Source organism: Chelon labrosus, assembly GCF_963514085.1.
Source record: "Chelon labrosus genome assembly, chromosome: 11".
NCBI lineage: Eukaryota > Metazoa > Chordata > Actinopteri > Mugiliformes > Mugilidae > Chelon > Chelon labrosus.
Genome location: NC_140344.1, coordinates 7,464,837 through 7,476,904, shown reverse-complemented (window position 1 = coordinate 7,476,904; position 12,068 = coordinate 7,464,837). Strand labels below are relative to the sequence as shown.

At 41.0% G+C, this 12,068-nt stretch overlaps 2 protein-coding genes across 2 annotated transcripts in view; both read left to right on the top strand.

Annotated features, from left to right (window-relative positions):
* Positions 1-12,068, top strand: part of LOC311496176 (uncharacterized protein) — a gene marked incomplete at its 3' end in the record, with an annotated part of 351,079 nt that overhangs the window by 291,268 nt on the left and 47,743 nt on the right. The window lies entirely within an intron of this gene.
* Positions 174-8,682, top strand: sv2 (synaptic vesicle glycoprotein 2). The gene is made up of 13 exons (XM_084555168.1): positions 174-311; positions 1,206-1,304; positions 1,741-1,902; positions 2,565-2,727; positions 3,233-3,354; positions 3,840-4,003; positions 4,094-4,174; positions 4,391-4,465; positions 5,607-5,695; positions 6,036-6,163; positions 6,680-6,775; positions 7,155-7,314; positions 7,748-8,682. Exons 1-13 carry the CDS (start codon positions 218-220, stop codon positions 7,929-7,931), a joined length of 1,617 nt encoding a protein of 538 aa, XP_084411294.1. The 5' UTR covers positions 174-217; the 3' UTR covers positions 7,932-8,682.

Genomic DNA, 12,068 nt, shown 5'->3' with positions numbered 1-12,068 from the left:
GCTCGGGACGTGCGAGCCACGGCTGTCTTTTCACTTCCTGGTCCTCCTTCTTCTCAGGTTAGCTTCGGTGTTAGCTAGCCGGCAGGCTAGGCAGTCATGGGACCTCTGCAGCGGCTGCAGCAGTAATATTATGGGCTTGGACAGCGGTTCAGTTGAAGTTAGCTAATCTGCCCCGCAGCTCAGTGCCCATATTAGAGACATCCGACGTTGAGGAGAGATGTCCCGTCACATGGACACCGGAGACAGGGAGGCGCGGCGGCCGCTTCTTACCGGAGATCACCTGGATCCAAGGGAGCTGGACTCGGATGAAGGTAAAGGTCTCTCACCATCACTGCACTTCTTCAGAAAGTTTAACAAGTGATGCGAGAAGTATTCAGACCCTCTACTTTAGTAAAAGTACAGATGCATTAATGCTAAAGCCTAGCATTTAAAGATTGTGATCAGTAAAATGTACTTCAAATGTCAACAGCTGATCAACCACTCGCTTTACATAAACTATCCCAGTTATAATCAGCGGAGACAAGTAAAGACAAGTATTCAACTTGTACAAGTATTCCCTTTTTTAACTTTATAATCGTAGTCCTGTACTTTTCAAGTGCAAATACTGCATTTTTACTCCACCACATTTACCACTACCTCCTCAGATAAAGACAACGAAAACACAAAATGAGCTAATATTGTAAATTAGATTACAGTGCACTGGTTAAAATGGAAACACTCAACGTTTTGACATGATCAAGTCTTCTCAGATGGAAGAATTTTATGTTTACCGACAGAAATGCTAGTTCATTTCTTATCTTTTAGATCTGGGCTTCAGGTCTGACAAAACAAAACATAGGGAGTTGTCATTTATTTAAACTGTCTGGTGTTTTTCAGTATTTTGAGGTTTTCTTTTACTGAAACATTTAATGTAAAAATTACCTGCTAAATCAGTAAATCGTAGCTTCCGTTAAAAATTAATTTTTTTTACTACAACTGATCCCAAACAAATGCAAGAGCCAGTTGATATTTTGCTAACAAACAAAATGGGAAGTGATGAAATAACAAAAACTTGGACATTTTAGCAATCAGCTGCAGTGACACATTTTGTCACTGCAGTATCATTAGTCTTTCATTGTATATAAATAAAGTTTGTAATACTCACAACCACAGTGAAAGCCCAGACAACATCAATGTCTTCCTTTTTACCTTTTTCTGCTTTACAGGCAAAGTCATCTTTGACAGGAGGTCGTCAAGTGTATCACATGAAGCTGATCGGAGCGCATCGAGGAAATTAACATATGAGGAAGCGGTCGAACAAGCAGGTGATGTCTCGTGAAAGTCATCTCCTCAAATGTGTGGTGAAATCCTTGTGAAAAGTTAACATATTGTCGGTGCTTCTTTCTTGTAAAACTGGTAAATCCTGTTTTGAGTATTTAAGCATCTCACTTGTACACATGCGAATGGAACATTTAACATATGATCTTGATAAAAATGGACGTGCTCAGCATCTTGAAACTAAATATCTAATATTTGGATATAGTACTGTCAGGGAGTTCAGCTATGTTTCTATCAAGTTGGCTTTGACTGAATATTTAAAGCTGTAGTTTGAAGTTTAGTGTTACACACCTGTTGTATACTGGAGGCGTAACACAGAGGTGTTTGCAGACTATGTTACAAGAAAGGTCTTCAGGCCATGAGATGAATCTGTAACCGATAACATGTTTGTTAATTCACTCCTAGTTGTGCTCTCTGTCTCAGGTTTTGGTTTGTTCCACTGGCTGCTGCTGGTGGCGTGTGGTTGGGCCAATGCCAGCGATGCCGTGGAGATTCTCTGCGTGTCTTTTCTCCTGCCAACGGCGCGCTGTGATCTGCTGCTGAGCTCCTCAGACATGGGCCTCCTGACAGCCAGCATTTTCCTGGGTGAATCATTTAAATCATTTAATAAACCGCTTAAACTCTGTTTGACAGTTTTGCTAATTGTTTCACGCGGAAAGGCCAACTTGTCAGGTTTCACCTTCTCAAATGAGATATTTTTTTTTTTTTGGCTTCTTTTATTTTGACACATAAAACAGTAATATCTCTGGGTTTTTGACAAAACAAGCAAGGATGTGTTGCATCAGTACCGGTTCCAATAGCACACGCTGCCTTTTTAACCTTCTGCTCTGTTGCACCTCCATATTTATTGCCTTACTAACCCTGTTAAGCTATCAATTTTTACCTGTAACCAAATAGATGAACACACTAAATAAATACTGTGATTATTAGTTGAATCCACTAAACGCCCCGACAACCAGTTCATTTCTAGTCTATGTGCTAAGCTAAGCTAGCCATCTCCTGGCTGACAGAGATAAATATCAGTCTAATAAGTTTTAAACTGTAAAACATTTAGACTGGCAACATGTCCAGGGTGTACCCTACCTCTCGCCCAGTGACAGCTGGGATAGGCTGTAAAATCTCCTGACAAAAAGAAGCAGCGCTAAATATATACTTCATGACATCTGCGTAAACAAGCTCAATCAGAATGGATGAACAACCAACATATTTTTTAAATTAACTTCTTGTGCCACGTTCCTCTCTTCTAGGGATGATGGTGGGTAGCTACATGTGGGGATATCTGGCTGACCAGAGGGGGCGCCGTAGGGTGTTGGTTGTGTCCCTTACAGTCAACGGGCTGTTTGGCGGTCTGGCCAGCTTGGCTCCATGGTTCTGGCTGTTCCTGCTGATGCGGTTCATCAGTGGCATTGGGTGAGCTCGTGATTTTCAAATTTACATGTGGTCACTATAAATATGGATGAACCTTACATAACATCACCCAACAGATTCCTGCAAAGTGTTTAAAATCTTTGTGTAGTTGGCTCTGGCCGTCGCCATCTTGGCAGTGATTTGTTAATTCAGAAATGGATGAAGAAGTGGAGCTTGAATGGAGCTGAGGCGGACAGGTGATGCCCATGCAGACAGCTAGCAACCTGAGACATGCCACCCACTGGCCACTCAAGGCAGCCATGTGCTTAATTTTGCATAATTTTAAGCCTTATTGTAATTTAAGCAGATTAGTTATATATAAATAACTGTTTTCGTACCAAGCTCTAAATATGGTTGTGTTTACTTTAAAGTATCTTAACATGTATGTCAATGCCTCAAGTGGCCATTTAAGGAACTGCAGCTATAGGCACTTAACTGGCTTATTGGCTGTGAGCTAAAAACCAAAAGCACGCAGTGCCATTTTACACTGTTTTGTTCTCCTCTGTAGGGTCGGTGGGTCGATTCCCGTCATCTTCTCCTACTTCTCTGAGTTTATGCCCCGCCTCAAGAGAGGAGCGATGATCAGCGGCCTGGCCACCTTCTGGATGGCAGGAAACATCTTGGCTGCAGGTGGGGAGCAAACAAACAATGCCGGTGTTGCAGGGAAAAAAAAATATGATTCCTGAAAAGCTGTGTGTATTGTTTTGAACATTATTAGACCTCAGCTAGCATTGTTGGTCAGACCACCACTTTCACAGACAGACACTTTAACTCATCTAAGCAGAAAATGCACAGGTGCAAATATTAACTTAACAGCATGTCTTTTTCCATTTTAAATTTCTAAGTAAGCCGTGACACTGAGCAAACACGCTCAGTGGCAGGGCCCTGAAATAGCCGCAATTAGTCCCAGTCACTATAGTAGCCTCTCATCCATTAGCCTCAGCTAAACGTTCTCATTCTTTCCATGGACCTCTCTAAAAAGGATGACACAAAGATAGAAGCTTCTGGGTGAACCCTTATTGTCTTAGGCTAGCACGTTCAAATTAAAACATACAGTCCAAAATATAAAATTGATACTGCCTCCTTCATTTAGTTGTGACTGTCTGTGTCTGTAGGGTTGGCCTGGTTGGTGATTCCCAGAACCTGGGCTCGATTTTACGTTGGATCGCTGGATTTCCAGAGCTGGAGACTGTTTGTGGTGCTGTGCTCCGTTCCCAGCCTCACCTCAGCCCTCTTCTTCAAGTTTCTCCTGCCTGAAAGCCCCAAGTTCCTCATGGAGGTATTAAAAGCCCCAACTCATACTTGTGCAGCCAGGATGCTTTTTCTTCTGAACCATCTTTGAAACTGTTTTATCCCCTGTCTTTGCCAGGCCGGCCGGGAGAAAGAGGCAATCCATGTCTTCAGACTGATGTTTGAGATGAACGTGAAGGGAAAAGGAAAGACTTTCCCGGTATAAAGTTGATATCGTGTTGCTCTGTGTACGATTTATTACCATTGCCAACATATACCAACATAAAAAGTGAAATCAAAGAGGAAGTTATGTTTGTAACATATGTAAATAGTTTGTATGTGGTTTCTTCAACTTCTGTAAACATTTTCTTCTCTCAGTCTACCGTGTAATGATCTACCTTAAGTTTAATGACCGTCATCTTGAAATCTTTTTCAGGAATTTAGCTTACGCACAAACTCCAGTCAAAGAGGGGAACTGAAGGAGGCAGGAATTTGGTGTATTTTAAAAAAGGTAATGTTTTTACATTTTCGATATATTTACAGTTTCTTGGTGCTCACTTTACTGCAATATAAAAAGGAAAGAAGCAACATATACTCACATTTGAAACGCCAGAACCGGCATATGTTTGGCATTTTTGCTTGGAATTGGTTGCTAATTAACTTCGCCTCCCATCCAGCTCTACTGTGTAGGTTTGTCATTGCCTGAGAACCGTATTCTGACGTGGGATTTGTTTTTAAGATGGAATAAAGATCAGAAGAGAGCACATCAGATGACATGAAACAAAAAAGAGTTGACACATTTAGTGTATTTCCCTCTTGGAGGAAAGCAACCGAAAAAACACCACAAACCTCTGCAGAAATGTGTAGGTTAGTCACAAAGGAAATGGAAATGTTTTCAAAGTTTCCATACAACAAAGCAGAGAGACAGTGAGTCTGGTTAATAGGTCAGTTGCCACTTACCCAGCTGTGAAAAAAGAAAGCAACCTCATAGTCAGGCCGGCAAGAAACCAAAATAAAACATCGGCCAAAACAATAGAGTTACTACCTTCTGAGATGGTTAAATGCACTCAAATGCCAGTTCATTTGGTACACTAGAGAAACAAATGCATTGTAACATAATAGTCCAGCGCTAAATCTTTATGCATGTTATGGTATTCATCATTTCTTTCAAATAACTGAGGAGTACTGACGTGTTTCTATTATTTTGACAACCCCATTTTAAGTCAGAGGGCCTTGTCCAAGTAAGCAAAACACTGTAATGTTTGTGTAATGTGTAATGTGTAACAGCACCACAAACTACATCCTCTAAAATGATCATACAGGTGAATTGCCACCTTTCTGAAGCTGTTTCAATATAAACTAAATACCATAACAGTCATGAATCTAACATTTAGTGCAGGACTGTTGTGCATTTATTTGCACTAGTGTAAGAAATTAACTGTCTAGTGAGCGTAAGTAATGCAACACAATAAAGACTCTAAATTAGATCTCATAATCTGTGGATACTTCTTCTACCAATCAGTGATCGATCCCTTATGGAGTCACCTTAAACCACTTACTATGTTTCAGCTAATCCCTTGGATTGGTTTTGCATGTTGTGTGTGTGTGTGATTGTATTTATAATGACCTCATTTCTCTGGTTTATCTTTCAGGGTTTGATGCCCATTAAACAGATATTCAGCGGCGATCTCAAATGCAGGAGCATCATTATGCTCATCATCTTCTACTGCATCGCGTTCGGGTGAGAACTCCAGTCTTCATTATGCGGCCAGTAGCGATCGTGTCAGACTTGACACTGTTAATGTGATAAATCTACAGCAGGCCGCTCTGCAGCTTGAAACGGCAGCGAGAGATAACCAGTGAAGCTATTTTATCTTCAGCAACCAGAAATTGTGCTACTGTACAGCAGAAAATGCTCAGAAAGATGCCTCCAGTTTCACTCTCTGAGCAGAGCGCTGGCTCATTAACACGTCTTATTGTGTGAATGACTGAACAAGCCGGGTGCATCTTTTCACTTGAAACTGTGGCGACCGTACCCTTTACTCTAAATCTAAAGCTGAAGTCTTTTTCTGTGTGTGTAGCTACTATGGGCTGTGGATGTGGTTCCCTGAGCTGTTCGAGAGAATTGAGGACGGCGGCTCTCCCTGTGCCAACGTGTCCCTCCGGACGCCACTACACAACCAAAGCTGTTACCCGGTCAAGACAGCAGGTGCGTTTCTGGGATCACAAAGGATTTATTGTGGATTTTACTGCCCCCTCCCTCCACCCAGCAAACAACGGGCTGGACATGGATCACACATATCCAGCACATCCATAAAAAGAAATCTGGGGGCACTGACATTTAGAAGAACCAATTTTACAACAAGACAGATTTTAGGTGCTTTGCTTTAGCTCAGTCCCCGCGGCAAAGAGCACCAGCATGGACTGACACTAATGCTGCTGCTGAGGTAAACTGGAGGACATATTACTGCTGCTTTATTTTACCAGTGTAATAGGTTTTAAAGGTTTCTGGAAAGAACGATGTTTTTCAGATTATGATGAAACACTTCCAATCAAGTGCACATTTATTTGAGTTTCTCCACTTTCTCTCAATTTCCTGCTTATTACATGAAAATTATAGATCTTTAACGAGTTGTTTCCTGGGATAGCCTGATCTGAATTTGCCTTCAGTACGTCCGTCCTCACTGTCCTCACTCACCTCCCTCTATCTGCTCCTCACTGTCAGTGTACATGGAGGGCTTCATCATCGCTGCGTCAAACCTACCGGGCAACATCTTCACCATTCTCATGATGGACAGCATTGGAGGAAAGGCGCTTCTTTGTGAGTCTACGCTTCATAAAATAGCACATTTCCCTGCTTTGATGCAGTGTCAGCAGCCACCCACACGTACAGTATGTTATTTTTTCCGTGAAATGTGTCAGTAAACTCTTTAAAGTCTCAGATATAGAGCAGAACATTACTGTTTGGTGACTTCAGTGGAGAACAAAAACAGAGTGTCACAGTTTTTCCAGCCTTCTTCCTCAAACATGAACCCATGGCAGTTTAGTAAACACTGTCTGCTCAGTCAGTAAGTCAGTAAGTCCCACAATTAAGATCCACATCTTGCAAACGGTCCATCCACATAACAATCCAGTTATACACCATGACTTTAATTTGAAGCCAGACAGAATAATAACTCCATCTTTCTGGTGTTCTCCAGCCTGCAGCCTGTTGGTGTCCAGTCTGAGTGTCTTCCTCATCTACGTGGTTCAGACCAAAGCTCAGAGTCTGATCCTCTCCTGCGTCTTCAGCGGAGTGTCCGTGATCGCCTGGAACGCCCTGGACGTCCTGGGACCGGAGCTCTACCCGACGCAGCTACGGTAACTTGTCTCCTGACTCAAAGTCACAGAAAGTCCAGAAAGGTAGATTAGGAAAGTAATTTAAGGCCTGGACACGACAACTTAGACTTAGATAAACTTTATTCATCCACAAAGGAAATTGCTTGGTCACAGTAGCTTACTTAAATATTTATTAAATAAAATAAAATGAAAATAAGTAAAATAAAACTCGCATCGAAGAATTAGTGCTGACTAAGGCCTAGTGTTGAGATGTTTTACGTTAGGCATGGGCAAATAGATTAAATACATTTAAAATAAGGATTTAGTTTTGTTAGAGGACACTAAAGAAATAACTGGGATTGTTCACAGTTTTGGGAAAATGTGTGATTGTTGCTACTAAATTAAATGACTGTTTAAGTAAGTGAATCCTCAGCTGCTCACATTTTCCGATCTACCGTTTCTGTCCTTCTTCCAGGTCCTCTTCTCTGGGTTTCTTCACTGGGGTGGGTCGAGTGGCAGCGATCATGGGTAACATAGTCTTCGGAAAGTTGGTGGACTCGAACTGTGCCATCCCCGTCCTGATGGTGTCGGCTCTGCTGCTCACCGCGGGACTGGTGGCTCTTCTGCTTCCGCAAACCAGGCAGACAGAGCTCACATGATCACTTGCATTGTTTCAGGTGAATAAATTCTCACCAAACATCCTCTTAAGGCCTTCAAAGAAGCAAACGGGAGGATTGCTGCTTTTAAAGTTCTTGTATGTCAGTGTGACTAATGTTTGAATCTGGTGCCTTGTGCAATCTATCCGTGCCTTCTTTTTTTGGTGCTTCTTCTAGACAATAATAATGGATTTATCCAATTATTAGTCAGGGAAGCAGAGAAAGAAATGCTGGTGTATGTTATACTGCAGGCATGTGGGGATTTAAATTATTACGGCCAAAGACGCCTTTAAATAATTCTTAGCTACTAAACTGGACAGCAATCACTTGTTCGGTGTCGTCAGAGTTTATTGAATGTTTTGTCACCATGAACACAAAATTCATTCATGTTCATATTTTTAGTAGTCTGTAAAAAAAATAGTTTACGTTTCCATGTTTATTACTCATTGTAATGTTGAATGAGTTTAGAAAACAAAGATTTAAGTTCTTATGAAATGGTAAGTGCCATTTTAAAAAATTATGCATACAGTGGATTTCAGTAAGGCCAGTCTGTCACATTCCAGTGGAAAACCAAAGATTTCTAAAATAATGTTACAAGGACCACAACAGGCATGGATGTCTTAACACTGATCCTAGCCTTATTGACCAAACTGGTGATGGCTTTTTGTAAAAGTGTCTGATTTCAGTCTAGTGCCACATTAATTTGTACCTACTGAAGCGATCTCTTTTCAAATAAACAATAGATTTACATTTATCTCAGCTGCGTGTGCTTTGGTGTCAGATCTCTGCACTCACTCTGCACTTTACATGCCCTGCTCATGTATTTTTCAATGCCATTAGTGGATGCAGCCGCTTTACTTAGGTGAACATACCTGTCCAACAATGCAAAAAGACACACACATCATTGAAGTAACACCTATTGAAGTACAAAAGTATAACCTCAAAAATATAAGTGCTCCTCTTGCTCATGACTCACATTCACTATATTGTCAAATGTATTCACTCACCCATCCAAATAATTGAATTCAGGTGTTCCAATCACTTCCATGGCCACAGGTGTATAAAATCAAGCACCTAGTCATCCAGACTGCTTCTACAAACATTTGTCAAAGAATGGGTCGATCTCAGGAGCTCAGTGAATTCCAGCGTGGTTCTGTGATAGGATGCCACCTGTGCAACAAGTTTCAGTCGTGAAATTTCCTCACTACTAAATATTCCACAGTCAACTGCTAGTAGTATTATAACAAAGCGGAAGCGACTGGGAACGACAGCAACTCAACCACAAAGTGGCAGGCCGCATAAAATGACAGAGCAGGGTCAGCAGATGCTGAGGAGCATAGTGCACAAAAGTTGCCAACTTTCTGCAGAGTCAATCACTACAGACCTCCAAACTTCATGTAGCCTTCAGATTAGCTCAAGAACAGTGCGTACAGAGCTTCATGGAATGGGTTTCCATGGCCGAGCAGCTGCATCCAAGCCATACATCACCAAGTGCAATCCGAAGCGTTGGATGCAGTGGTGTAAAGCACGCCACCACTGGAGTCTAGAGCAGTGGAGACGTGTTCTCTGGAGTGACGAATCACGCTTCTCCACCTGGCAATCTGATGGACGAATCTGGGTTTGGCGGTTGCCAAGAGAACGGTACTTGTCTGACTGCATTATGCCAAGTGTGAAATTTGGTGGAGGGGGGAATTATGGTGTGGGGTTGTTCTTCAGGAGCTGGGCTTGGCCCCTAAGTTCCAGTGAAAGGAACTCCGAATGCTTCAGCATATCAAGAGATTTTGGACAATTCCACGCTCCCAACTTTGTGGGAACAGTTTGGGGATGGTACCTTCCTGTTCCGACATGACTGTGCACCAGTGCACAAAGCAAGGTCCATAAAGACATGGATGAGGGAGTTTGGTGTGGAAGAACTTGACTGTCCTTCACAGAGTCCTGACCCTCTCAACCCAATAGAACACTTTTGGGATGAATTAGAGTGAAGACTGCAAGCCAGGCCTTCTCATCCAACGTCAGTGTCTGACCTCACAAATGTGCTTCTGGAAGAATGGTCAAAAATTCCCATAAACACCCTCCTAAACCTTGTGGAAAGGCTTCCCAGAAGAGTTGAAGCTGTTATAGCTGCAAAGGGTGGGCCGATGTCATATTAAACCCTATGGATTAAGAATGGGATGTCACTTAAGTTCATATGTGTGTAAAGGCAGATGAGTGAATACTAAGCACAGCTAAGGCCTGTTAAATACACTTCTATTATCTTGGCATTTGTTCTGAACTATTAAATAAGTTCATATGTCTGATCCTCAAACAATTATTTAAATAAAACCAAGAGAAAATCACTCTTTTAAATATATGTTTATAATGTATTATCTCTATCTGTAATGCTCAGATGATAAATAGATGCTGTCCAGTAAAAAGCAAAATAAAAGTATAACGTGGCTTGAACTTCTAGTACTCACTGTGAAATTTCTTTAAAACTGCACCAGAAAATACAATAGCCTGTTTACAACTTCCTGTTTTTTACGTCACTAGTCATACTGCCAGACCTCCATGTTTACTCTTATCCCAGCATGCTGTGGGGTAGAAAACACAGAAGACACACAACTCTGTATCTTTCATTTTATTTGTATAATAAATAAACTTGTAATACCTCAGGACCACATTTCACAACCACACACAGGGTATGATAAACCTTACTTTAGATACTTGAAAACCTCTGCAGATGAAACAACAGGCCTGACATGAATCATGGGCTGGAGCATAATTTTACCCAGAGGTTTCTTTGAAAGCGGACTGTCTTTCATCAGGTTCTTGCATTACACGTGGAATTTCTTTCTCATTACATTCTTCGTTACGACTGTGCAGCAGTGACTGGAAATCAAGTGTGTGTGGTTAAATGGCAGACGATGCAACAAGTACTAAAAGGCCAAAATAAAGTCCGCCCACTGCTGCTGCTTAAGTCGGACTGTAACTTAGAGTCCTTTGGTAGCTGACTGATACATCAAACAGTGAAAATAAATACACAGATAATAAGTTAAGAAACGTGCAGCTGCTGGAAGCAGAAGAAGCCATGTGACCTTTGACCCGAATCAGCATGTAATGAAAGTCATGAAAAGCCGTCGCCTGACAGATGAGATCAAAGTGACACTTTAAAATGCTTGACATTATCACCAGCAGATATCTCATCGAAAGGTTTTTAAAAGAAACACTGTCTTTAAATAAAAATAAATAGAGCACGTTTTAGTGAAACCATTTAGGAGTTTACGAGTTGGAAAAAGAAGCTATGCTATTTGGAAGACCAGCAAATATAAGCAAGAGAATATTTTCACCAGTTGATTTAGGTGTGTGTTATTTATAGTGTATTTATCTAATTTAAAATGTTATACTTTTTGGTGCATTTATTGTGTCTTGCATTTATTTTGGATTCTAGCAGCTCTGCTTCTCCATAGACAGGTGCAATATAATCCTAAATGAGGACATTTTGATGAACATCCATGTTTGACGTCTATCTTTCTCCTAGCTGTATGCTAAATACCAAAGTTAGCAGCCCGTTAGCTTAGCTTATAATTAAGCATGTAAACAGAGGGAAACTGCTAGCATGGCTCTGTCTGTACGAAGGCAACAACATCAGCATTTCAGCACTTCTTAAGATCATGATAAACATCACCATCATTGTTCAATAGGTTTTTCTGTCTGGTTTCCTCTCAACACAGCAAGGCTAGTATTTCTAAGCTAAGCTAATTGTTTTTAGCTTCATATTTAGCATTCAGACATTACAATGGTGCTGATGTCCTCATTTAGCTCAACAGAAAGATAAGTATATATGATTCATTTTCCATTTTGAATTTAATAAAAGTAAATGGACAACGGGCCAGAAATCAGTAGCTATTTCGACTTTTAAGCTTAAGCAGGTCAAATGTGAGTAGTTTTCTCATTTGCTATGGATCAAATGAGAATCACTTACTTGAGAAAATAAATAAGTTACATTTTGCTATTTTGTAATTTTCCTATGTTTTGTCAAGTCATTAGTGGGGGCAGATGAACATAATGTGCTTCATGACAAACGTGAAAAGGCAGTGTTACAAAAAGTCACACTGAAAACAACTAGTTTGTGTTCGTCAGGTCAGTCATCACGTCCACACA

Bases quoted from the DNA above. Each gene is read 5' to 3' on its own strand.
- sv2 (XM_084555168.1), top strand. From the start codon at position 218: ATGTCCCGTCACATGGACACCGGAGACAGGGAGGCGCGGCGGCCGCTT. The intron at 2,728-3,232 runs GTGAGCTCGTGA...TCTCCTCTGTAG, and splicing joins CGGTTCATCAGTGGCATTGG to GGTCGGTGGGTCGATTCCCG. The intron at 7,315-7,747 runs GTAACTTGTCTC...TCCTTCTTCCAG, and splicing joins CTCTACCCGACGCAGCTACG to GTCCTCTTCTCTGGGTTTCT.